Source organism: Gymnoscopelus microlampas, assembly GCF_963454915.1.
Source record: "Gymnoscopelus microlampas genome assembly, chromosome: 6".
In the NCBI taxonomy this organism is placed as follows: domain Eukaryota; kingdom Metazoa; phylum Chordata; class Actinopteri; order Myctophiformes; family Myctophidae; genus Gymnoscopelus; species Gymnoscopelus microlampas.
This window is the reverse complement of record NC_139943.1, coordinates 52,530,486-52,557,884: the sequence shown is the minus strand read 5'-3', so window position 1 is coordinate 52,557,884 and position 27,399 is coordinate 52,530,486. Positions and strand designations below refer to the sequence as shown.

General features: G+C 39.3%; 2 protein-coding genes across 4 annotated transcripts; both read left to right on the top strand.

Moving 5' to 3' along the window:
* Nucleotides 1-311: 311 nt before the first annotated feature.
* LOC311046582 (troponin I, fast skeletal muscle-like) lies at nucleotides 312-13,169 on the top strand. The gene is made up of 8 exons (XM_084058979.1): nucleotides 312-681; nucleotides 835-903; nucleotides 2,078-2,113; nucleotides 2,612-2,651; nucleotides 5,037-5,165; nucleotides 9,570-9,659; nucleotides 11,328-11,504; nucleotides 12,866-13,169. Exons 3-8 carry the CDS (start codon nucleotides 2,106-2,108, stop codon nucleotides 12,932-12,934), a joined length of 513 nt encoding a protein of 170 aa, XP_083915105.1. The 5' UTR covers nucleotides 312-681; nucleotides 835-903; nucleotides 2,078-2,105; the 3' UTR covers nucleotides 12,935-13,169.
* LOC311046580 (troponin I, fast skeletal muscle-like) lies at nucleotides 856-23,155 on the top strand. 3 transcript variants are annotated; one of them, XM_084058978.1, is made up of 8 exons: nucleotides 856-865; nucleotides 15,210-15,237; nucleotides 17,951-17,985; nucleotides 19,367-19,403; nucleotides 20,451-20,579; nucleotides 21,268-21,357; nucleotides 21,815-21,988; nucleotides 22,609-23,155. In XM_084058978.1, exons 3-8 carry the CDS (start codon nucleotides 17,978-17,980, stop codon nucleotides 22,681-22,683), a joined length of 513 nt encoding a protein of 170 aa, XP_083915104.1. In that variant the 5' UTR covers nucleotides 856-865; nucleotides 15,210-15,237; nucleotides 17,951-17,977; the 3' UTR covers nucleotides 22,684-23,155. The 3 variants fall into 3 exon arrangements, with proteins under 3 accessions (XP_083915104.1, XP_083915103.1, XP_083915102.1); XM_084058977.1 differs by lacking the exon at nucleotides 856-865 and having other exon boundaries at nucleotides 15,122-15,237; XM_084058976.1 differs by lacking the exon at nucleotides 856-865 and having other exon boundaries at nucleotides 15,126-15,237; nucleotides 17,954-17,985.
* Nucleotides 23,156-27,399: the final 4,244 nt, after the last annotated feature.

Genomic DNA, 27,399 nt, shown 5'->3' with positions numbered 1-27,399 from the left:
TTAGCGGTGCCAGACGCTCTACACTTGACTATGTCCGTCCGTATGTCCGTTTGTCCGTTATGTCCGTTTGAGCACGGGCTTTAAACAGCTATAACTCCAGTTCGCAGCATGCCAGCAAGTCCAAATTTGGTATGTGGACTTAGACCACCAATAGGGACGAGCATTAATTGCTGAAGCCCCGCCCCGCCCTATTATAGCGCCACCAGGAGGCCACTCACCAAAGGCACCGCTTCCTTCACACAGGGTGCGATTTTTTTAATTAAAGTAATATTTAGGTCATCAAGCCGTACAAGAGGTGAGTGGTACATTGTTATTTTACCCTTTCATTATGAAAATTTTGAAAACAATTAAAGTGTAATCACATTTTAAAATTGCAGAATTTTGTAGTATTATGCATAATATAATTTTTCACGATGACAATATTTTTCATTAGCCATGAAAGTTTCCGAAATATGTAAATATCAGCTCAAAAATGTTCCATCCAGGCATTGTTTAAATGTATTATTTAAAGAGCATGTTTGGCATATCTTCAGAACCCCTCCCCCCCCCCCCCCCCATCCTCCACCCCACCCAAGATGTGTATGCGAGTTTTATTGTATTCCTTCATAACTCGACTGTGGAGGAGAGGGGAAACCCGATAGGCTCTCCCAGGAGACAACTTCCTCGATGAAAATTTACGAGGTGAGTTGGAGAGGTATGGTGGTATTTTGGGCCCCCGTTGGCCTATTGGTCTGAACTGACTCGACTTCCATAAAGAGGGCTTAGGGTTTCTGCTGAGCCAGCACTTAACACCCTATATACCCTGTTTAATCTTTTCTGTTTGTGACTTGCCAGTGTCTCCCCTTCGCCCAACGCGTCTTGTCCTGTCCTCCTGTCCTCTGTCTTCACGTTACAGTACCGTAGGTGAGAGTCTCTCCTTTTTCTCGGTATACCTGTGGTTATTAACACTAGAGCCTGGTTTCCATGTTATTAGAAATGAACAGATATAAAAGATATAAAAGGTCAATCAACAGGGGAAGAGGGTGTCATAATGTTAGTGGTTGAAGTTAATTTCAATAGAGCATGTTTTATGTTTTTTGTGTGCGTTTAATAGTGCGATGCAATGCTGAGGTGTGACCTGTGACCTTTGTGTGTGCGCGATAGGCATTGGGATCGAGTTGTCATTTCTGAGATATTAATACGATATGACTTGTGTGATGTAGGATTTTTTAGTCACTTGGGCATGCATGGCCGTATGGTAACGGCTAAATGGTCATTCAGTTTGAAATGAAAGCCTAAAACTATCATTTCTTATTTAATTAATTCACATTATTGTTTCTTGCTTGAGGATTACTAATATAATACATGTTCAGATACAGTTCAATGCTCAGTTGTTGTGTCACAAAGTAGATTAGATTTGTTTTCAGCCTGGAAATTATTTTCCTGATGAATTAATCCATCTTTTTTATTGTTGGCTTAAAAATGAGACGAGGATTAAAGATATGTGATTTACAGCTTTTACCAAAAACAATCTTTTAAATGTGCTGCTATGGCCTCATCGTCTTGATACGAACCCGGTTGTCTCATTGTCTTGGCATTCACAATTACGGCTATTTTGATGCATGGCCAGTATAGTTCCTGGAATGGGCCGGTGCGTACGTGAGTGAAAGTGTGTTATGCTCAAGTCTTGAGGCGGTTGAATTCTGTGTTAAAGGCTCTCATGCGTGCTCCGCTCCGCTCTCTGCGTGCTCCGCTCCGCATATTTTGTTCCTATATTGGTATTTGCTTTGGAGCCGCTCTGAACTGCAGTCTGGGAAGTCCAAATACCAAATGGAAACTCATGTGCGGCAGGGCAACTGCTAAGTGAAAGGGCGGGTATTTGACCCCGCCGTCCAAAATTAGCTTGATTTTGAATTGCGGCAACAGGTTTTTAACGATTGCTAAATGGATCGCGTTTCATGGTGCCGTGATTGATCAATAGTAAGACAGGAGCCGCAGTGTCATGTTCTTCATGTGTGAACAAGTGTTACTGTACCTCCTGCCACTGCGTGTGTGAGATATTTGCTTTACTGAATTAGGTTTTCCTCCTTTTAAACAGGGTGTGAACCAACAAACAAACCGCAAACATGACTGAGTAAGTATTCTTTTTTTTTATTTAAAGACATACAACATAGATTGACCGGATGTAATGCTGGCCATTTCATATCATTACCTATCTTATCAATGAAATTAAAAATAATAATAATAACAAATTGCCTGTTTTATCACCTGAAGTGAAAATCTAATTAGATGCACCTAAGGAATATCCCATTAAAACCGAGAAAACATCCGTGTTATTTTGGATTTTTGCGTTGGCTATTCAAAAATAGCAGATGTACAAGCTCATCTGCTATTTTTTGAACATTAAATGGTCAAAAAATAGCAGATGAGCTTGTACATCTGCTATTTTTTTTTAATCTTAAAAGTGTGAGAACTACCTATTTTAGCCTCAGGTCTCAATGGGCTATAATACAGAATACGAAAAATTGTCTCATTAACTAAGTTTCCCTGGCATTAAATCCACAGTCAGACCTGTAATGTATTGGATTGTATTATATTTAATCGTAAATATGTTGGATTTTTTTTGTTACAGGCACAAAAAGATGACCTCTAGCCGCAGGCATCATCTGAAGGTAAGCGTCCACACTGGGGTGTAAATCCATGGTTTTACATCCCAAAAGAGATGGTCTTTTTTTTTTTATTGCGACCAAAATAATTGCGATTGACGATTATTATTATCGCGATAATCAAAATATGCTTAAAACTCTGAAAAATGCCACTTCTGTTAACCACTTGAACCCCAGCCGGAACGTTTGCCAAACATAGCTGATCTACAAGCTCACAGCGCGCTGTGATGCGTTGTGAGCTTGTAGATCAGCTATGTTTGGCAAAGAGATTTGGTAGAGAGTATCAAGTACGTTCTTTACAGGTCCATTTTACCAATAGGCTCTATGCACAGCAGCCATATTATCACTTCCTTCACAGGTGTTACCAATGATACTAATGAAGGCTCTGTTCCATTTAGTGTAGCACAGTGGTTTCCACGACCCCCATAACTCTGAGAGTGTACACACTCGTAAGGGGCCATTTGGAAGCCCATGAGGTCCCTGGACCCCAACTTTAGACCCACTGGTGTAACAGAGTGTTTCCAGTGGGCCAACATGCACAATATCAGCACCCTGACTCTGTTTGACCAGAATGGAACAGAGCCTTCATTAGTATCATTGGTAACACCTGTGAATGTCTTCATAATATATGGCTGCTGTGAATAGAGCCTATTATAGAGGGTTTGTAATCGGAAAAGCAGCTCGGCAAAGGTGAATTGATACAAGCGTATGACGCAGGACAATTTCACGATAAATTAAAATCTCTGCGATACGATTATTGTGAGCGTTTTTTTATCATGAAAAACAATGATAATGATCATCGTCCCGTCCCTACGCTCAACAATCCAATCATTTCCCGATGTCGCTAATAACCAACACACTGTACAGTAGTGGTCCTCGGAGTGGGTCTGGGGTCCCCAGCAAAATGATGAATAGTTTAACCACTTTAAACCTATTCTATATTTTGGCTACAACTACAAGCTCACAATGTGTGTCACGATGTGATGCGTCATGATCTTGTATAGATCTGCTTTTTGAAACATTTAGAACATGTTATAGGAATGATATCGAAAGAAAATAACAATAACACAAATATTTTTGTATGGGGGGGGGGTGGCTTTTCAAATAAGGTTCTGTGGCTAACTATGGGGGTCATTGGCATGAGTTTGAGAACCAATGCTGTAATAGAGTGTGGCCACATGGATCAATCATTTTGACTAAATCAAGACCATGGCACTTGTTTTTCCTTTACTAGGCCTACTATGATAGAGGTAAATGCATCCAAGTAATAATATTACAATGAGCTCCAATGTTTTCTGATAGCTGTAAACTTGACAGTTTTATCGACCACTTTTACAATGTAGGCATTTAGCAGATACGCTCTAAATCCAGAGCGATTTACAGTAAGCAAGGTAAACACGAGGTAATACATCAGATAATACATGCATAGAGACAGTAATCTAGGATAATAAGGCAAACCACCATCAGTCTAAACAGTATAATATAAAAAAAAAAAAAAAAATCTGTACATTGAAACCCACTGCTAGTGTGTATAGTTTCAAACTTTTTCATGTCAATGACCCCCGAAATCAGGGACCACCAGAAGCACAGATTTGAGTTACAAATATTAGCTTTAAAAAATATATATATATTCAAAGATTTGCGCACATCACGTTTTTTCAAACATAACAGATCTACAAGCCCATAGCGTGGCACTCGGTGCCGTGCTATGAACCAAATGGACCCTTATGGGTCTGTAACTCTGATGGAACCAAATGGACCCTAACGGGTCCATTTGGTTCCATTTGTACACTCTCAGAGTTAAATTAACATTGATTTTATAATAAAAAATTGGGGTCCCAGAGATAGAAATGCCATTAAATGGGGGTCTGTAGCCCTAATGCATGTTAAACTGGGGGTCCTTGAAATTGAAATGGTTGAGAATCACTGCTAGAGCCGTAAAAATTAGGGATGTCCGATATTATCGGCCTCCCGATATTATCGGCCGATATTAGCATAAAAATTGATATCGGGAAAATATCGGTATCGGTTTTTGAAAAAAAAAAAAAAAAAAAAAAAAAAATTTTTTGCCTTATAAATAAGTTACAGGAGTTCTTACTGTAGTGTGATATGAAATTTGAGCTTACCCTAATCACAATAATCCCCGCATATATCGGTATCGGTTGATATCGGTATCGGTAATTAAGAGTTGGACAATATCGGTATATCGGTTATCGGTAAAAAAGCCAATATCGGACAACCCTAGTAAAAATCGTCTCTTATTGGGGGTCCCTGGCATAACTTTTCAAATGGGGGTCCCTGGGCTAATGTGTGTCAATTTGGGGGTCCTTGACGCAAAAAAAGTTGAAAACCACTGGTCTAAAAAACTATCTAAAATCTTTCCCCCTCCAGAGTTTGATGCTCGTCATTGCAGCTGATTGGATAGCAAACGAGAAGAAGGAAGTGGAAGAGGCGAGGGCAGCTTGGCTGAGTGAGCACTGCCCCGAGCCATCCATGAGTGGAGACCAGGCAGCGCTCATGGTAAGACCACCAGGAAGATACCGCCGGTAGACACACTTTTACCCCACAATCAGTAGTGGAAAAAGTATTACCATTTTTTTGCTTAAGTAAAAGTATCAATACTGCAATGTAGAAATACTCTGTTACAGGTAAAAGTCTGGAATTATTTTTTTTTAAGAGTAGCCTACAAAAGTATCGGTATCAAAATGTACTTAAAAGTACCAAAAGTACACTCATAAATGAATACAAATCTTTTGAAAATAGCAGATCTACAAGCTCACAATGCGTCGCGATGCGACGCATTGTGAGCTTGTAGATCGGCTATTTTAAAATGGCAGAAATGTATATAGGGCTGAAGTGGTTACTGTATGTTTTGTAATAATAATCAAAATCTACAAAGTAACTACTAGTTTTCAAATAATTGTAGTGGAGTAAAAGTACAATATTTGCCTCTGAGATGTAGTGGAGTTGAAGTAAAAGTACTGGAAATACTCCAGTAAAGTAAAAGTACCTCAACATTGTACTAAGTACAGTACTTGAGGAAATGTACTTAGTTACTTTACACCACTGGCCACAATTTGTTGCGTAAACCAGTGGTTCCCTAAACCTTTTAACTCATAAGACCCAAAAGAGAAATTAGGCGTTTTCCCCAGGACCCAAACTAGTGAAAACACCAGAGCTACAAGCTCACAAGCTCTGCAATTTTCACTACTCCTTAAACACTTTTTAAAAATGTAATTATAGAAATGATTTGATTTTCTGGTTTTATTTATGAAATACTTTTGAAAAATGCTAGAATTGTTTTCAATTGATGAAAAGTTAAAACTCTTTTGAAAAAATTTAGGAGATGAAAAAAGGGGGATTTTTATGCAACCCTTTAAAATTGGTCCGTGACCCAAACGTGGGTCTCGACCCACTGTTTGGGAAACAGTGGCGTAAACAGCGCAAAGAGCAAAGAATAAAGTGCAAGAGAATCCACTATGAATCCCATTACAAACTGGATGTTGTGCTGTCATCATCTTAAACACTTACCCCTAGTTGACCGGGCCGGTCTATACTTGGTCCCCCCTTCCTTTTTACCCTCTACACCAAATCTCTTCTCTGCTCTACAAGCTCACAATGCGTTCGTGTTGCAGAGCTGCCATTTTCAGTGGTGGAAAAAGTCTGAAAAAAAAATACTCCAAATATTTTACTTAAGTGAAAGTACCAATACTGCAATGGAGAAATACGCTGTTACAAGTCAACATTCGGAATTCAAAAATTTAAAAGTACAAAAGTATTGGTGTCAAAATATACTTAAAACATCAAAAGTAAAAGTACTCGTTACGCAAAATGTTCCGTTACGCAGAATGTCCCTCCACGGGTGGAGTGAACCGTTCTGCTATACTGCACACTTTGGGGTTCTAAATTGCACATAATACCTCGCCATTTGATTCCCGCCATAGCCTCTATTTATACTTTGAAAATGACAGTGAAACCACCTATTTGAAACCAGTGGAACATAATATTTGTGTACGCAGTTGAAGTTGCATTTTAAAAATAAAATAAAATAAAATAAAATAAAATAAAATAAAATAAAATAAAATAAAATAAAATAAAATAAAATAAAATAAAATAAAATAAAATAAAATAAAATAAAATAAAATAAAATAAAATAAAATCCACTTCCAACAATGACAAGCTGCTCTCAATGTGTCTCAAAGTATTTCCAAGGGCAGAGTGTCACGCACAGAGGACATGTGTGGATTGGAATGCAGCCTAGTCTCTTTATGAGTATCTAATAAGAGAAGTATGTTCGCTCGTGTGCCATTTTGCTAATGACCTCAAATGAAAGTAGATTCTGAGAATTTCTGACCAACAAGACTCTCTGAAGTGGAAAATGAACAATGAGTCATCTAAATCTATTGTGCCGAGTTGTATATACCACATAGTGTTAAAAATGTTATTTTGTTTTTTACTTTACTGGAGTATTTCCCATTTTCAATACTTTTACTTCTACTCCACTACATCTCAGAGGAAAATATTGTACTTTTTACTCCACTACAATTATTTGAACTTTAGTTACTAGTTAATTTGTAGATTTGGATCATTATTACAAGACATACATTAACCACTGCAGGCCTATATACTTTTCCCCATTTGAAAATAGCCGATCTACAAGCTCACAATGCGTCGCATTGCGACGCATTGTGAGCTTGTAGATCAGCTATTTTCACTTCAAGTACATTTTGATACCAATACTTTTGTACTTTTACTCAAGTCAATTTTTTATTCCGAACTTTTACTTGTAACAAGAGTATTTCTATATTGCAGTATTGATACTTTTACTTAAGTAAAACATTTGAGTACTTTTTCCAGCACTGTTGATTGATTGATTGATGACTTGATTGATGAATCGATTAGTCACCCCATGGAGACTTGAATTCACAGATATTTTTTTGTTTTTGTCGCATTCCTAAGCCAATAATTTGATGACCAGCGGACCGGTAGGCAGTGGTTCCGGTAGGAGATACAAAGGAGACTCTTTGTGTCTCCTACCGACCGGAACAGCTGCCGGTCATCAAATTATTGTCTTAGGAATGTGACAAAACCCCAAAAATATCCATGAATTCAACATTCAAGTCTCCATGGGGTGACTAATCGATAGGGAAAAAGGTCATTTTGGGGGGTGAACTATCCCTTTAAACCCTGTATGGTTGACCGGAGTCCCTCAGGGCTCTATACTAGAGACTTTTCTGTTATTCTGTTATTGTGGGGGAAAGCTTTCGCTGAAAATAGCCGCTTGTCGATCTGCTATTTTCTGCAGAAGCTTTCCCCACACTAAGGATGCTGGGGTTTAAGTGGTTAATAAGGACGTGTGAAAGTCAGACATTGTTTTTTAGGCGTAGGCTCTGGAGAGTACCGAGTCCCATTTCCACAGAACAACATGATTCATGTTGAAAGTCCGCAGAGTTCCGCTTTTACCATCTCTAAATCAGTGGTTCTCAAACTTTTTCATGTCAAGGACCCCCAAATTGGCACTTATTAGCCCGCGGACCCCCGTTTTAAAAGATATGCCAGGGACCCCCCACAAGAGATGATTTTTACGGCTCTAGCAGTGATTCTCAACCATTTTAATTTCAAGGACCATGCATTAGGCTACGGACCCCCATTTAGTGGCATTTATTTCTCTTGGACCCCAATTCATATTGTAAAATCAATGCTAATTTAACTCTGAGAGTGTCCAAATGGAATCCATTTGGACACTCTCAGAGTTACAGACCCATAAGGGTCCATTTGGTTCCTATCCATCATTTAGCTGGGGACCCTCTGGAACCCCCTAAAGTACCCCTGGGGGTCCCCGGACCCCACTTTGAGAACCAATGCTCTAAATGAATGCCTAAATGCATTTGTGCATAAATATCAGCTGTGCTCATCAGACAGTCTTGGCAGCGTTGCTCTGCCAAGACTGTCATGATCAGCACAGCTGATATGTATAATTAGAATAGTTTTCAATTACGGCTGTCGGTATGAACAATAAAAAAAGTTTTCATATAAGAACGGCTAGGTGTGCCGTCATGCTCGTTTAAGCGCGGCTCGAGAGCCCATTTCAACAAACCAGATTGCTTGGCCGGAACTACCTGTTGTATAATAGCTGTTAATCATGCACACTTTGCAGCCATCCCACATTGTAAGCACTCTGGATACAGTGTGACACAGCCCTGAGATGTATTAGTGAAACAAGTCAATGTAAAAACATTTAAATACATTCTAAATGTTCAAAAATGTTGAACAAAATCAAGAAATATCCAAAAATTCATATATTTCGAAATGTCCAAAAGATTTGAAAGCAATACAAAAATCAAATAATGATATATATTTGTTATTCTTCAAGAATAGTACAAAAAACATAGATCTAGAAGTTCTTAAACACATCGCGATGCAACGGCATGTGAGATTGTAGCAGTGCTGTTTTAGCTATTTGGCATACGACAACGTACAGTATACTGTATACTGTAGGGCTTAAGTGACAAACTGCAGCAGCAATAGGCTCTATGCACAGCAGCCATATTGTAAGACATTCACAGGTGTTACCAATGATACTAATGAAGGCTCTGTTCCATTCTGGTCAGACAGAGTCAGGGTGCTGGTATTGTGCATGTTGGCTCACTAGTGGAAACACTCCCAAATGGCCCTTTACGGGTGTGTAACTCTGAGAGTGTTACGGGTCCATTTGGTTCCATTTGTACACTCTCAGAGTTATGGGGGTTGTGGAAATTGAAAAATCTGAGAGCCACTGTGCTACACTACATGGAACAGAGCCTTCAACAGTATCATTGGTAACACCTGTGAAGGAAGTGATAATATGGCTGCTGTGCATAGAGCCAATAGAATGTCTACGTTATGTGCTGCTAACATGCTGTGTGTTTGTTTGCATCTTAACAGGACATCTGCAAGAAGCTTTTCCAAGCCGTTGACCACTCTGATGAGGAGAGATACGATATCGAGGCCAAAGTTGTAAAGGGCGACAAGGAGGTACAGTATACAGGGAACACACTGTGACAACACTGTCACAAAACACCGTGACGACACTGTCACAAAACACTGTGACGACACTGTCATAAAACACCGTGACGACACTGTCACAAAACCAGGCGCGTATCGTCATTGGGGCCAACGAGGCCATGGCCCGGTCTGTAAACCCAGCTTGTCCCTGTGTAGGGGCAAAATCCGCCAGGGGAAAAAAACTAAAAATCAACATTAGCAGCCCCTCACTTCTTCTGTTGTAGCCGACCACAGAAAGTCGCTTTTGTTTTCAAATGGGGATCATTTGCATTCGGCCGAATTGTTAATGAGTGGCCATTAAAAAAACAGTTTAGCCGTCAAACCGCTTTCCTGACAGGTACACAGTATAAAGAGGGCCCCGAAATAGCTTCACATTTCCTTATTGTTGTGAGTAGCAAAAAGGAAACCTCGGCCGTCCTTCTCTCCATTGCGCAGAGACGGCCACCTCTCTCCATTCAGAAATGGAATAGAAGAAGAACCGTCGTCCTGAAACACCCTCGCCCCAGGTGTAAACCGGCGGCCTCGGTCCGCGAAAAAAAATGGGGCAGTGCGTCTTGGGACGAGCGTTCCGTTTTCCACCCGGAATGGCTCCGTAATTCTCAATAGACTTATCAGCCGTTGTTGCACGAACCAACCACCCCCCCCCCCCCCCCCCGGTTCTGGCCCGTTCAACGTTAGAATCCACCAAACGCCGCTGTCACAAAACACCATGACGACACTGTCACAAAACATCGTGAGAACACTGCCCGAAGTCTCATTCATACTTCATTGCATACGCATCACTCACCAGTGGTGTAAAGTAACTAAGTACATTTACTCAAGTACTGTACCAGTAACATCATCGTTATGCAGGTTTTTTTTTCTCCAAACAAAAATTTTAAAAATATATCCTATTTTAATTTTTATTTTTACAGTAATAGAAGGCCTGCGATTTCTATTTGCTTGCATTCCCCATCGATGATGTCACTGGTAGGCGGGTTCACAGCCCTGTCCACAGCCCTTCTCTGAGACACAGAGCGAGTAGACAAAAAGGTGCCATATCATAACGAACATTAGTGACGACCAATTATATGAAGATGGGTGAAGTCGTCCTTTAAGTACAATTTTGAGGTATTTTTTTACTTTACTGGAGTACTTCCACATTTTCTGTACTTTTGCTCTACTCCACTACATCTCAAGAGGCAAATATTGTACTTTTACTCCATTAACCACTTCAGCCCTATATACATTTCGGCCATTTGAAAATAGCCGATCTACAAGCTCACAATGCGACGCATTGTGAGCTTGTAGATCGGCTATTTTCAAAAGATTTTCATACATCTGAAAACTTATGAAATGGGACATTTTGCATAATGAGTACTTTCTGCTTTTGGTATTTTAAGTACATTTTGATTCCAAAACTTTTGTACTTTTACTCAATACATTTTTTAATGGCATTTGACCAGTAGTGGATTCAGTAATGCAAGCGTATTCATTATAGCCAACTGTTGGTTAAGAGACAACATCTCTGATCACTCTCTTCAGGCTATGGGAGATGAAAGCAAGGCATGATTTGCAACCATAAACTACACTTAGTTTGACAGGAGCACAGAAATAACAACATGGTCAAATAACCTTAATCTATACTTTCTCTACCAGATTGAGGAGTTGAAAATGAAAGTGGTTGAGTTGGCCGGAGTCAAGAAGCCCGCTCTGAAGAAAGTGCGTTTGTCTGCTGACGCTATGCTGGCGGCTCTGCTCGGCGGCAAGCACAAGGTCACCATGGATCTGAGGTCCAACCTGAAGACGGTCAAGAAGGAGAAGAAAGAGGAGGATGTGAGTGTCAATCATAGACCGTAAAAAAATATGTATCGACAGCGTCACGCTATTGGTTTGCTACAGACCGTAAATGAAGCCTATTTTGCAGCGATTTCAAATACGCCCATCTTTCTATATCCGGTTGACATCCGGTCCGTAATGCAAAACGGAAATTAACGCTATTGGCTGAAACCGCAGCGAGGGCCAGTAGAAAGAACCAGTAGAAACCCTAGAAACACACCCTTCTTCATCATTCATTTCGAAAATAAATGGGACCATAATTTACCAAAACGCATATCATGGCGATTGAAAGAAGACTTTAAAGTTCGACCAAAAACCCTTCCGCTTGAATAGAACCTAGTTGCTACCTGCAACCAGCAGGGATGAAACAGCGAGACTACAGACCATTCATATGAATCTGTCACACTTCCTATATAGCCTCAATTTACAAGCCGGATGCTAGCCCCTTGGTGTCAATTTGACATACTGTAACAAACAAAAACATAACCTAATCCTAAAAACACACAATCTAGGCCAGTGGTTCTCAAAGTGGGGTTCAGAGAGATCCATGATATTTGTCACTGTACACATACGTAAAATGTACTCCTACGGGCTGGGGGGGAGGGGAGGGCGGGGCACCTGTCAGCGGGGAGTGTTGGGCGGGAGGAGTAGGGGGGGAGGCCTCCTGTGCAGGGCTCCTCACGGGCAGGTGAGCGGGTAGGATACGACAGCAGTGACAACAAACAGACGTGTGTGTGTGTGTGTGTGTGGGGAGGAATTAATTGGCATGACGACTACTTTGGGGAGAAAAAAGGCGTGGGAAAAAATTGTACTTTATAATGTCGTTACTAATTATACTGTCGTTATGGGTAACGAGCGTTGATTTCGTCAACGAAAAATGTTCGTCGACTACCTTTTTTCACTGACAAAAACTAAATAAAAACTAAGCTACGATGACTAAAACTAAGACTCAATACATTGACAATTTCGTCAACAAATTTAGGCTAAATGTTAGGGAGGGACTAGTGGAGAAGAGATCCAGTAGAACTAAAAGACAAGTCAGTTTATGTTTGGTTGCGCTCGGGTGCTGCGCTCTGAAAATAGCAGATTTACAAGCTCACAACGCGCTGCGATGCAAGTGTAAAATCAGCCATTACGACGCCATCAAAGCCTGCCAAAATACATTTTAGTCGACCAAATCAAAACTGTAGATTTGGTCGACTAAAACTAGACAAAAACTAAAACATTTCAGGTGACTAAAATATGACAAAAACGAAATGGAATTTTATTTAAAAGACTAAGACTAATCAACACTGTGGGTAACACGTCTTGTCAGGGTTGTTATATTATGTAACACGTGTGTGTTTTCTGCTCAACAGGCACCAGTTGGCGACTGGCGACAGAACGTCGAGGATAAGGCTGACAGGAAGAAGATGTTTGAGGGCTAAGGCATCCTAAAGACACCATGGGATTCTGTCTGGCTGGCAAGGACAAGGAAGTAGATGTTTGCATCTGAGGTCTGACTGACTGATTTTGTTGTTGTATGTTGGCGTAGATTACAGGGATGTCAGGGGTATGTTGTCGTTGTTATTGTTTTGTTATACGGTCATGTACTGTACACGGCTATGTCTCTGATGGAGGAAAAGAATGTACAGGTTTCTTCTTTAAATAAATTAAGTTTTAATTTAATACTTAGTTTGTTTGCTACTTTTGTATGAACATCTTGAACATTTTGCAGATACTGTAGCAGTTGAATGGTGCTGATGTCATATGAGTTTCTTTTCACTTGTGAAAAAAAGGTAGGACATGCGCATCCCCCACAGTTCTTTAACCTATTTAGACCTGAGGCCGATTCTAAAAACACCTTCTAAATTCTGACATAAGTTTTCTGAAAACGTTTTATTCAAAATTGTATTAAAAAATTACAAAAAATGTATGTTGCTATATACTGTACAATAGCAACAACTACCCCAAAAGGGGTTCCCGGATTGAAAGGTATAGTTACGTATAGGGGTTTCCGGGTCTAAATGGGTTAAACACGATGCTGGACCCAAAAATAATCAAGTGAAGAAAAAGAGAATGTCCACACACGATAAACTGTTCTCCCGTCTTAAAAAAAAATACACATTTTCTCCCGTGTAGGGCTCCATCAGGTTAGGATGAAGCCCTACACAGGTACGGGCGAAACGTATGTGGACAATCCCTTTTTCCTCTCTTTTCACTCGTTACATTAGAAAGTGAGATATTTTACAAGCCAAACGCTGTTTGAGGAGAATGAGGTTGCTTGAGGTAATAGTCTTTGCGTATCTATGCCACCAATCAAGTTTTCTAGAGAGTTTAAGAGTCCATTTTTGATGCATATCTTCTAAAGCTGGACTGCATTTCCAGATGTGCTGATAGCCAAGGCATTTGTGAAATATTGTCTGTACATTTTATGTTACCGGATGTTTTTGGACAGAATATAGTTCAAGGGAGAACTACTTAAGCTACAGATCCTTGAGGTTAAAGCAGGTCCTTGTTGTGGTTGGATCTGTTGTACATCTGTTATGTACATTCATGCACGCACACTTTGCATAAACATATGTAATTACATACATTTATGGAAGGCTGGCTTGGAACTGGCTCTTTATCAAGTTAATTTACACATTTGGGATACACATTTCTGATAGAAATGTCTGAAATATGATTCAGAATTGTCCAATAACCTGAAAGAGTTAGTAAGTTTAGTCAAAACACAAATGTTTGTTATTGTTATGGACCTCAAGAGGTCAGTAGAGTACTCATGCTATTTCTCATTTCCTAAATTGGCCCCGAATTGTAAGTTGTTATACTTTCACAAACAATTTACAGTTTTACGGTATGGTCTTTATGGTGAGAATCTGGGGATAATGTGTGTTGTTTTTGAATCAAAGGTAATGAAGCCCTAATCAATAATTAAACTTTTGCCATTTCCTAAATGTCATCTAAATGTCAAGATAATGAAATAGATCATGTTTTTCACACATAGCATTGCATTGTGGTTAAAATGCTGTTTGCTCTTCAATCGTGTTGCGTAAAACTTATATCATAGGCTACGGAGTTAGATAGTTCTCTGTTGTGAGTGACATTTTAAATAATCAATATTTGTATGAAATCATTATTATACTTTTTCTTTTTTACACATTGAATGTCAGATAATCTTGTCATGTAATTAAATGAAGTACTGCGTATATCTCAAAACAGACACTAATTACCTCAATACCTCCCTTATAGGAAGGAAACTTATCATTCAGATTGAACATATTAATAACAAGACATTATTAAGACATGGTTACAATAATCTTGGTATTTCAACAGACTGACAAGAAAGTTGTCGTCTGGCTCCGTGTTCCGGACACTTTTCCACAAAAAAAAAAAAAAGCATTTCTTTCTGGATCTCCTCTTTCATACACACTTCTTCAATGTGTTTGTGGACGGTGAGATGAGACCAGACTTCACACGGACACACTATGAGGAGCCATCTTGCAAAGGAAAGCTAAGGAGACCCCATGCACAGCAGTGGAGCGGGGTTGGGCTGGAGTGTATTTCAGGAGCTCGCGGAGCTATTGGTCTGACTAGGAATCCACTTCCATAAACAGGACCTGGGCATTTTGCTGAGGCATCGCAACTCACCATATATACCCTATTTCATGTTTCACTGTGTGTGGTGCGGCACTGTATTCCTCTAGCTCCATCAAGTCTTGTCCTCCTTCTTCTTCCTCCTCTCATATAGGTGAGAAATCTGCATTATTTTCCGCCCTCTTTTCATTGTTTTTATTCATTACTCCATCTCTCTCTGAGAATGGGCCATCTTTATTCTCAATGGGAATAAGATGTGGCAGTTGAGTGACACAGAAATAGACACATTTTTGACAGCAACATCATCTGAAATCACTTGAAACAAGGATTGACAGTAGGGGCAGGAAGACTTTCGAGGAGCAGCAGTATATTATATTATTATTATTCCTGGCAGTGAGTTTGACACTTGGATGTTTTTTGGTGACATTTGACCTTTTCCTGACAGACCTAGATTTATTATGCGTCCCATTCACTTTCGAGGCTTTCTGTTCCTGGGTGTTTGCGTTCAGAGGTAGACAGTGAGTGTGACCCTGTGTCAAGTGGAAGCTGAGGCATGTAAATTGCTAATTAAGTCGTTAAAGATGTTATCTTAAGCCGCACGCTCTCCAGGTTAATGGAGGTCTTGTTAAAGACATGATTTGTGCTGTTAAGTCATCAGTTGTGTTATTGGATTCTTGATGCTAGTATCCAGTGAGCTTTTTTATTAGATGCTTGCTTCATATAATGTCTCTAGATGTTATCTTTAAGCCCACACTCTAGGTTAATGGAGGTCTTGTAAATAAATGAATTTGTACTGTAATAGTAGTCCTCAGGTGTATTTTTTGGATTCTTGATGCTAGTAAGCTTTTTTATTAGATGGTTGATATAATTTCTAGATGTTATCTTAAAGGAGTAGTTTACTCCAAAAAAGTGACTTAATTTGAATAAGTCACTTGAATTCATGGAGATGTTTTAGTTTTTGTCGCATTCGAAAGCCAATAATTTGATGCGAGTCTCCGCCGGTCATCAAATTATTGGCTTAGGAATGCAACAAAAACAAAAAAATCTCCATGAATTCAAGGCTTCATGTAATTTTTTAAGCCCTTTAAGCCCAAACACCAGGTTAATGGAGGTCTTGTAAAGAAATGATTTGTACTGTAATAGCAGTCCTCAATTGTATTTTTGGATTCTTGACGCTAGTATCCAGGAAGCTTTTTCATTAGATGATTAATATAATTTCTTTGGGTTTTTGTGAATTACATTTTTGCTGGATGTTTTGTTAATATTACAATTGGACATTTCCCTTGCTAATGAGTTATCTGCATATACTTTTCAATTAGATGTAGTAAGATGGCTACTGGAGTGGAGGATTAGGAGATTAATTTATTCATTTAATTTAGCTATGGGCCTGGCTATTTGTTTGTTGGTTTAAGTGTGACACATTTATAACTGGTGTAATTAACTACCAATGATTTACGCTGTACTGTCAAATATACTTGTGACTTCTGATCCAAATTGAATAATCCACAATAGAAAATCTAGACAAGCAGCTGGTGGTATTAACAATGTTAAGCATGTTCAGGTTTTATTTTTCATATACTTCATCGAATTTAATTGGGTCTGTTGTGGGATGTCATATTCATATTCCAAGTGTCATGAAAAAAGGAGCTTCTCATAAACACTTTGGGAGGGGAACACCTGACACCGTCTGCTCTAGATTTAGTTCAATCATCAGCATCTCAGAGCTTCAGCTGTGGGAGAAGATCATGTATCTGTAAGGAATCTGCAGAGTAAAACCACCCCCTGCCAATCAATCTGGCTCAATGTGTCTGAACAGCCTTATCATCAGAAACCAATGTCAAAGGCCTCGTTTATTTATACACTGTGGTGCGAAGGAATATAAATAAAGCTTAAAAAAGGTAGGGTAAGTGATTTTCTTTGGTTGAAATAAGTGTTAAATAGCTCAATATTCTGATAGTACTCATTGCTATAGAGTGTTGGTTCAGTAACAGGAGTCTCCATGTCTCTCCAACTCTTTATTACACGAGAAAATGCATTTTCAGGCCCGGGATACCGATTTTATCCAATCAGGATAGAGGACCAAGACAGGATACAAATTAAAATGGCAAGTGATGACACAAATAAAAGAGCAGACAAAGTTGGAACTATACAAATTAAGCTGATAAATTGGTACTCTCTCCTGATTGGCTGAAATTCTGTCACCTACCTGAAAATGTATTTTCTGTTTATTAAAGAGCTGGAGAGACAGGGAGACTCCTGTTACTGAACAAACACTCTATAGCAGGGGTCTTCAACAGGGGGTTCGGGACCCCTAGGGGGTCCTCAGAGTAACTACAGGAGGGGGCACCAAATCTTTGTGTAATAGGAATGTTAGTGTTCAACGATTTGAACCCTCTCATCCCTATTCTGAGGGGAACATTAGCCAAAAATAGCAGATCTACAAGCACACAATGCCTCACGATGCGAGGCGTTGTGTGCTTGTAGATCGTCTGTTTTCGGCAAAAAGGTTTGGTGTAGAGCGAAAAAAGAGCAGACCAAGTACAGAGCCAACAGTCAAGTTTACAAAGTATTGAAGGTTTAAGTGGTTAAATGTCTGAAAACATACATTTAACATGAATGCAATATGTAATGGGGGTCCCTGCTTCATCTCTATCTCAGCTAGGGGGTCCTTGGTCTGAAAAACGTTGAAGACCCCTGCACTATAGCAATGTTTACTATAAGAATATAGACCTTTAACCTTTTAACAAAAAACTTTGTTTTAACCAAAACATATCACTTACCCCTACCTTTAAGTTCTACAGATGTTTAAAAGTGGGCCACAAGATAAATGTTTTGTTCCCATGTGTTTTTTCCTGTGTGTCTTCAAGCAGTGTTGTGAACCAAAAACCGCCAAGATGTCTGAGTAAGTCTCACAAGAAATTATTTTTGTTCGACTCTCCTGATGAAAAAAAAAGCAAAATTATGATCAGTTTGTGATGTTACAAAACAGCAACGTTAACTGCTTTCACTTAGATGCTGTACATTATAGGCTATAATTTATACTTGCCGCATGACACTTTGAAAAATGAAATTCAGTTGAAAATGTTTCATTTTTGTACAATAAAGCAACGGTGTGTAATGTATTCGATACGGCACATACTAAGAAAAAAAACATGGCCCGACAGCATGTTTAAATCGTGTTTCATGCCGAAGACAAATTTAAAGGGATATTTCACTTTCAAATAAAATAAACATAAAAAAAATATATATATAAAAATATACATAAGAAGATAATAATGGAGAAATCACGGCCCCCTGACACATTAGAATGTCCTTCTAATGCGTGAGGGGGCCATGATTTTTCCATTACTTTTTTCATTTATTTTAATATTTTTTCAATGTTTATTTTATTTGAAAGTGAAATATCCCTTTGAAAATATCCGAGATGTTTCTGAAACATATTGCCAGTTTGACCACTTCAAATGCTCTAATTTCAAAATGACAACCGAAAATAGCAGATCTACAAGCTCGCATTGAGAGCTTGTAGATCTGCTATTTTTGCTGCATGAAGACACGCTAGCTGGCTTCTATGGAATCCAAGTGACGAGAATGTTAATCCATGGGTGTGCATTACCTTTCCTGCCCAAGACTAACAGAGTGCCATGCACTGCCGTATAGCTAACGCAATAATGTCCACAACTCTAATCCTTATCATTTGAATTCTTATTGTTATCAATGGTGTAAAGTAACATTTACTCAAGTACTGTACTTAAGTACGATTTTGAGGTATTTGTACTTTACTTGAGTATTTCCAATTTCCAATACTTTTACTTCTACTTCACTACATCTCAGAGGCAAATATTGTACTTTTACAATTATTTGAAAACTTTAGTTACTAGTTACTTTGTAGATTTTGATTATTATTGCAAAACATGCAATACCCACTTCAGCCCTAGATACATTTCGGCCATTTGAAAATAGCCGATCTACAAGCTCACAATGCGCGACGCATTGTGAGCTTGTAGATCTGCTATTTTCAAAAGATTTTTTGATATTTTATACATTTGAAAACTTGTGAAATGGGACGTCCTACATAATGAGTACTTTCTACTTTTGGTACTTTAAGTACATTTTGATACCAATACTTTTGTACTTTTAAGTCAATTTTTTATTCCAAACTTTTACTTGTAACGGAGTACCTGTACATTGCAGTATTGATACTTTTACTTGTATTTTACTTGTATTTACTAAAAACGTGAGTACTTTTTCCACCACTGATTGTTATAAATCTTATTTCATGACAGTAAAAAGATGCCATCCAGCCGCAGCAAGCACTTGAAGGTGAATCTATAATAAATTTCAGATTTTTATTGGTGGATAATGAATTCTCAAAGCAAGGAGTTGGAAGAGTTGCACAACAATGTTCCAGTTTAATAACGTTTTTAAAAGGGGACACGTTTTAAATTATGAATTGGATAGTTCATTTTCAGGTTTTTTTTTGTTTGTTTTTTGTTTAAAAAAAAATGTTCTCAGATTATAATTTTTCCCCTCCTTTTTATTTGATGAATCATGGTGATGTACTGGTTGGTAGCCATTGGACAGATCATCTATTATATGACTTTTAATTGAAGATAGAAGCAGGTATAATAAGATTTATGTTCTTCCTGCTCCTTTTCATTTGTGGAATACGTAAAAGTAAATGTAATCATGTAAAACCATAAATGGAATAAATAAAGATGAAATGTAATGATTACATAGTCAAATCTAATTAGTATGTTGTAACAAAACTCTAAGTGGCCATCAAACCAGCCAGTGCAAGTTCCATACAGCCGCTGAGGTTCCATCTTTTTTCAATACTTTTACTTCTACTCCACTACATCTCAGAGGCAAATATTGTACTTTTTACAGCACTACAATTATTTGAAAACTTTAGTTACTAGTCACTTTGTAGATTTAGATTATTATTACAAAACATACATTAACCACTTCAACCCTATACACTATACTGTATACTTTGGCTATTTGATAAAAAATAGCAGACGTACAAGCTCACAACGCGTCAATTTTGCGACGCGTTGTGAGCTTGTAGATTTTCAAAAGATGTTTATACATGACAAACTTGAGAAATGGGACATACTGCCTAATGAGTACTTTCTACTTTTGTTACTTTAAGTACATTTTGATACCAATACTTTTGCACTTTTACTCAAGTCAATTTTGAATTCCAGACTTTTTACTTGTAAGAGTATGTCTACATTGCAGTATCGATACTTTTACTTAAAAAAAAATGTGAGTGCTTTTCCACCACTGGCAGAACATCGCCAGTAGCCATAGATGCTCCCGTTTAAAGTAAAAAAAAATAATAATAATTCTGTGTTGTCTGTGTAGAGCTTGATCCTTCAAATCGCAGCCAACTGGCTGGAGGATGAGAAGAAGGAGCTAACTCAGGCCAAGGCCGATTACATGTCTACAAACTGCCCTCCCCCAGAGATGAGTGGAGGCATGGACGCATTGCAGGTACCGTGGCTGATTTCATAGCGACCATGCATCTCTATGCCAGTGTTGATTCAGTTTTAGTCATCGTCTTTTGAATAAAATTCCATTTAGTTTTAGTCATATTTTAGTCATTTGAAATGTTTCAGTTTTTGTCTAGTTTTAGTCGACTAAATATCATAAGATTATAGTCGACTAAATCTACAGTTGATTTAGTCGATTACGATGTATTTTGACGGTGCCTTGATGGCGTCCTAATGGCCGTTTCTACACTTGGTTGCATGCTGAAAATAGCCGATCTACAAGCTCACAACGCGTCACGCTGTGACGCGTTGTGAGCTTGTAGATCTGCTATTTTCAGAGTGCAACCAAACATAAAATTTGATTCTCCACCAGTCCCTCCATAACATTTTAGTCCAGTTTTTATTTGTTGACGAAATTGTCAATACATTTAGTTTTAGTTTTAGTCGTCAGAGCTTCGTTTTTATTTAGTTTCTGTCAGTGAAAAAAGGTAGTCGTCGAACATTTTTCGTCATGGTTTTAGTCGACAACATCAACGCTGCTCTATGCTAGCATTTTCAAGTCAACCGAGTCATATTATTCGGCTAAAATTACAATTCTGTTGAAGTGACGTGCATAGTGATACATACACTACATTCTATCTATGTATTACATAAGTTATGTAATAATAATACAAAATATCTGTCAACAGGAATATTACAAAAAGCTTGCGGCAAATCTTGACAAAATTGATGAGGAGCGGTATGACCTGGAGTCCAAAGTGGGAAAAGGCGACAAAGAGGTAAATATCATTCCACGTCGACCACATTGTAGAGCCTGATTGATGCTTAGCTGCGTGCAGGTCTGTCACAATTATTACATAATCACAATTATTCTGCAAATCATCATCATAATTGTTTCCACGTTGAAAAATGTTCATATATTTTCAAACATTTAAAAAAAAAATAGTGGAAATGGCAGATCTACAAGCTCACAACGCGTCGCGATGCGACACGTTATGAGCTTGTAGATTGGCTATTTCCACTATTAAAGTCTTTTTGGAAAGTACTATAAAGTCATTAAACGTCATTTCTTTGTGTAATTAGATTAATTGTCTTATCTGCCTAGTACAGCTTCAAAGCCTGCAAGCCAAACAGAAATGTAATTTCTATTCATAATATGTTAGTGTTCAACGATAAAGGTTGAAAAGGTTTGAAAACCAACTGCTATAGTGAACTGATTTGTTCTCTCTCTCACAGCTTGAAGACCTGAGGATCAAGATGGTGGACCTGGGTGGTCCCAAGAAGCCCGCCCTGAAGAAAGTACGCATGTCCGCCAGCGCCATGCTGACGGCCCTGCTGGGCACCAAGCACACGGTCAATATGGAGCTGAGGGCCGGCCTGAAGCCCGTCACCAAGGAGAAGAAAGAGGAGGTGAGGAATTCCACCCAGTGTTCATTTTGACAACAAATTCTGATTTAGTCTTTTGAATAACACACATTTAGTTCTGGTCCTATTTTAGTCATCTGAAATTGTTTAGTAATTTAGTCTTGGTTAACAAACCTAACACTTATTCCACCCAAAGAAGAAAAGTGGACGTAGAAAATGTGTTAACCACCAGCAAAAAAAATAGCTGATCGATTGCTTTTTTCAATATGTTAAGGAAATAAACAGCATTTGAACAAATGCACCTGGCACAAAATATTTTGAGATTGGGGGTAGTCGGCCCAAAACATATCATTTTGAAAGATCTTGAATATTTATACATATTTTTAAAGCAAACATTTTTGACTAAAATCTTTGCTTCTGGGGGGTCCCTGGAACAAAATATTTTGAGATGGGTGGGGGGTCCGCGACCAAATACATATAATTCTGGGGGTCCTTGACAATTATGAAAAAGTTTGGGAACCACTGATATAGCAACATACGTTTTTAGAAACAACTGTTGGGGATTTAGAAGACATTTTGTAGAATCGGGACACAGGTCTTAACGGATTAAAAGGAAGGTGGTGATTCCTCATAACAAAAACATCCCTCCATCTTGTCTTTTTCAGGCTGACGCAGGCGCTGGTGACTGGCGCCAGAACATTGAGGACAAGGCTGACAGGAAGAAGATGTTTGAGGGTTAAAAAACCGCCGCAGCATCAACGCTCTCCGTTTTTTGTCCTGCTGTTGTATTTATGAACTTCACTTCACTGTCTTATTTCTGTTGTTGGATGCCTGCCCAGATGTCTATCCCACCAGATGTGTATTTGGTCTCAAGTCCCATAGAGCTATAATACGCAAAAATTCACACTCGTATGACCTTCGCTGTTGGTTTTTCTTCTACATCAGAAGCGAGGGGTTTTCAGATCGGTTGCAAAGATGTCTGAGTCTTCCAGATGGTTCTCTTTATTTCTTCAGTGGGTTTTTTTTTTTTTGCACATTGTCTGGTGTGAGGTGGGGGAAGGAGAGGAGAGTATGTAATATTGGTTTATTGGTAAGTTTACTGTTGCCTCTCACTGCTTTGCATCTTTAAAATCTTTAAACATTCAGGGAACACATCAAAAGCAACCAAAGTTGTAAAATTGTATACAAAATGAAATAAAATGTTAAATTAAAGTTGTTTTTGTTTTCTTTTTGTGTATGTGTGTGTGAGTGTGTGTGTTTTATTCATTGGTCGAGGCATTATCATCAATTCTATTCAGCAGTTCATTAATCATTCAATCTGACTTTTCAAATATCATTTGTTAAAGATAAAAAAGATTTGGTCAAACAACTTTTTTAATATATATTTTTTCCTGCATTGGACAACTAATTTATATTACCTGTTGTTGATTATAGGGATCTGCTATTAAACACAGCTATTGAGGTATAAAATACCAAACCTGGGTCATATTCTATATACAGTATATACAGTATGGCTACAATAGGTTACATACTGTAATCTGCCCTCTTCACTGTCACCAGTGAAACCAGTGTTTATTTGTTTCCTGGAGTTCTTGTGATTATTAAATGTAGTGTATGCTGTATGCAAATATATTCAGTTACAGTAAACTATACATATCATTTTTTTGGGGGGGGGGGTCCTTGACATTTGAGAACCACTGACTTAGGCAACATAACATGGGCTAATAGGTCACACTCTTAACATAAAGTCCATTATACTACTGGAGTGGGAACAACATGATCTTTTCAATAAGGATAATGGGCGATTTTACCAGAGGTGGCCAAGTGTCATGAAAAGCTGATTTAGGGAAAAAAAACAAAAAAAGGCCATTATTTTAAGAAGGTGATGAAAGATAAGATAAGATAAGCAATCATTGATCCCTGGCAAGGTTGCCATGTCCACTTATTATAAGTGACTTTGGGCTTGTCTTTCTGTAAAGTCGCTTATAAATATTGGTAGTTGCAGGTTGTGTTTTTGGGGCTCTAAAACTGCATTTTGAAGATTTAATTTTTTTTTCTCCAAAAATAGCAGATGTACAAGCTCGCAGCGCGGCTCGAAGTGACACGCTGCAGTTTTTTGCCATTTTTAACTATTTCGAAAAACATTTTAAAATAGTTCAAATAGCCGATCTGTAAGCTCACAACGTGTCGATAGTTAGTTGAACTATTTTAAAATGTTTTTCAAAATAGTAAAACATGGCTAATAAAGGGTGGAAACCTCATTATGCCCAAAACTATTACTTTTCGAGATTCAAATAAAAAAAACAGCGAAAGTAGCAGATCTACAAGCTCAAAACCAGTCGCTTCACACCACGCTTCGAGCTTGCAGATCTGCTATTTTTGATACTTCTGTGTGACTCGGACTCCAATCTGGATAAGAAATCAGATTTGGACTTTTTTTGGACTCAAAACAAGGCCAGCGCATTCATACATTTAGGGCCCTATCTTGCCACGTGGCCAACCCTGGTACTGCAAACTTACTACTGGAACGTGTAGGAGCATGGTGACGTACAGTAAGATGTAAAAGGACATTAAGACACAATCTCACTAGTAAATATATTTTCTTTTTTTCCTTAGCTAATTTAAAAAATATATATATATAAAAGATAAAAGGAATTCAGAAATGTAAAAGAAAAATGTCAAAGGTTTTCCAAAAGAAAAATCCAAAGAATTTCCGTTAAAACATTTAGGAAACCAAACCCAAACTAGTGAAAATAGCAAATCAACAAGCTCACATGCGTCGCGTCGCAACGCGTGGTGAGCTCGTAGATCGGATATTGTCTCCGCCAGGCCGAAAGGCATGGCGAGAGAGTATGTTTTGCACCCTGTCCGTCCGTCTGTCCGTCCGTCTGTGGACAGCTAATCTCCCGCACCGTTGGCTTGATCGCAGCGAAACTGTGCACACACACTCCCTGGATGCCAATTCAGAACCTCTGCCCCACATTCTTCACATGGGCCTGTTATAGCGCCACCAGGAGGCTGACTTATGTAAAACACATTTTTGGATATTTCTCCTTCAGATTTTATCCAAATTTCACACGAATCGGTACACATGATCTCTATAGTCATGTGATCAAGACGGATCTGTTTGATTTATCATATTCCATCCTGATTGGCTAAGATTGACATCTAAAGTTTGCAGGAGTGGCACGTTTTCAACAAAATGCCGCAAATCATGAACGCAGCGCCCGATTGCGGTGAAACTCTGCACGCACATTCACACTACGTTGAGGAACAAATGCCACCCTTTCAACATTGCCCTATTATAGCGCCACCAGGAAGCCGACTTTTGCAAAACAATATTTTTTTTGTATTACTCATACAAACATCACACAAATCGGTACATATGATCTCTTTAGTCAAATCATCAAGACGGATCCGTCCGATCTTTCACAATCCAGCCTGATTGGCAAATTCCATTGATGGCCCAAACTAACCTACCTGACCTGGCGGAGACCTGTGCTCCGAGGAGCACTTTTTTTAGTTTTCACTAGTTTGGGTCCCAGAGAAACATCACATTTTTAGGGTCTTTTGGGTCTCGAGCTAAAAAGTTTGGGAACCACTGCTCAGTGCTCAATGGCCTCAAACCCTATAGTGTGCATGCTCTATGGCAGCAGGGGGTCCGGGACCCCTAGGGGGTTCTCTGTGGTACTACAGGAGGGCCACCAAATCTTTGTGTGATAGGATTATATATATTTTTTACATTAACATCCCTATTCAGAGGAGAACTTTAGCCAAAAATAGCAGATCCAATGCCTCGCAGAAGCTTGTAGATCGGCTGTTTTTGGCAAAGGTTAAGAGCAGACCACGTTTACTAAGTATTGAGGGTTTAAGTGGTTAAATGTCGGAAATTACAATTCAATTAACAGGAATACAACATACACTGATGACACTTCTATCAAACAAGTCTATGAAGCTATCTATGAAAAAGTTTAATCTGCAACACAATGTAATACAAAATGTAGTGGGGGGGTCCCTGCTTCATCTCTCTCAGCTTGGGGGTCCTTAGCCTGAAAACATTGAAGACCCCTGCTATTTGCTACTATTGTTATTGCTACTACTTGTATCTCTCTCTCTCTGTCTCTCCTCTGTCTCTCCCTCTCTCTCTCTTCTTTCCCCCCCGACACGGTCTTGGCAGAAGGCCCCCACCCTAGAGCCTAGGGTCTGCCTGACGTTTCTTCCAGTTAAGGGGGAGTTTTATGTTGCCACTGTCGCAAAATTGCTTGCTCAGGGTGGGACTGTCGGGTCTCTGCTCTACATGTAAAGTGTCTTGAGACAACTTGCTGTGATTTGACACGAAATCTATGGCCTCAAACAGAGACACGTCCGAGGGAGAATGTACTGGGTGAGCAACTTTCACTGAAATGAGTGGGAGAGGACTCTCGAACCCATTCAATCCGGGAAAGCATCTGTGTCACTTTAGATTTTAGCTATATAACCATTATTTTACACTTTGGCTATTCAAAAATCCCCATCTCTATAAGGCTTTAAAGTAGCCTGCATGTCTCTCCCCATCTCTCTCTCTCCCTGTTTCCTGTCCATCTCTCACTGAATGTCAAAAAAAACTAAGGAGAGCGTGGCGGTGACCATCAATGGCTCAGCGGTGGAGAGGGTGGACACCTTCAAATACCTGGGGGTGAACATCGAGAAGGACCTGACTTGGGACTTCCATGTCACTGCAGTCGTAAAAAAAAAGGCCCGACGGCGCCTGTATACGGACTCAGGCGTCTGAAGAAATTCGGCCTGAGGCCCAACACCATCAGGGACTTCTACAGAGGCACGATAGGCTCTATGCACAGCAGCCATATTATCACTTCCTTCACAGGTGTTACCAATGATTCTAATGAAAGCTCTGTTCCATTTAGTGTAGCACAGTGGTTTCCAAGACCCCCATAACTCTGAGAGTGTACAAATGGAACCGAATGGACCCGTAAGGGTCCATTCGGTTCCATTTGTACACTCTCAGAGTTACACACCCGCATGGGGCCATTCGGAAACCCCTTAAGGAACCATGAGGGTCCCTGGACCCCAATTTCAGTCCCACTGGTGTAGCAGAGTGTTCCCAGTGAGCCAACATGCACAGTATCAGCACCCTGACTCTGTTTGACCAGAATGGAACAGAGCCTTCATTAGTATCATTGGTAACACCTGTGAATGTCTTCACAATGTGGCTGCTGTGAATAGAGCCTGTAGAGAGCCTCCTGCCAAGCAGCTTCACATCCTGGTACGGCAGCTGTACGGACAGAGACCGCAAGGCGCTGAGGAGGGTCGTTCGCACGGCCGAGAACATCACCGGGTGTGAGCTGCCCAGTCTGGAGGAACCTCTACAGTACACCCAGCGCTGCTTCAATAAATCCCTGAGGATCATAAAAGACACCACACCACCCGGCACCCCCATAAAAAAAACTATTTTCCCT

Coding starts and splice junctions, on each gene's coding strand:
- LOC311046582 (XM_084058979.1), top strand. Junction 9,660..11,327: donor TTGTAAAGGGCGACAAGGAG/GTACAGTATACA, acceptor TTTCTCTACCAG/ATTGAGGAGTTGAAAATGAA. Junction 11,505..12,865: donor AGGAGAAGAAAGAGGAGGAT/GTGAGTGTCAAT, acceptor TCTGCTCAACAG/GCACCAGTTGGCGACTGGCG.
- LOC311046580 (XM_084058978.1), top strand. Junction 21,358..21,814: donor TGGGAAAAGGCGACAAAGAG/GTAAATATCATT, acceptor TCTCTCTCACAG/CTTGAAGACCTGAGGATCAA. Junction 21,989..22,608: donor CCAAGGAGAAGAAAGAGGAG/GTGAGGAATTCC, acceptor TGTCTTTTTCAG/GCTGACGCAGGCGCTGGTGA.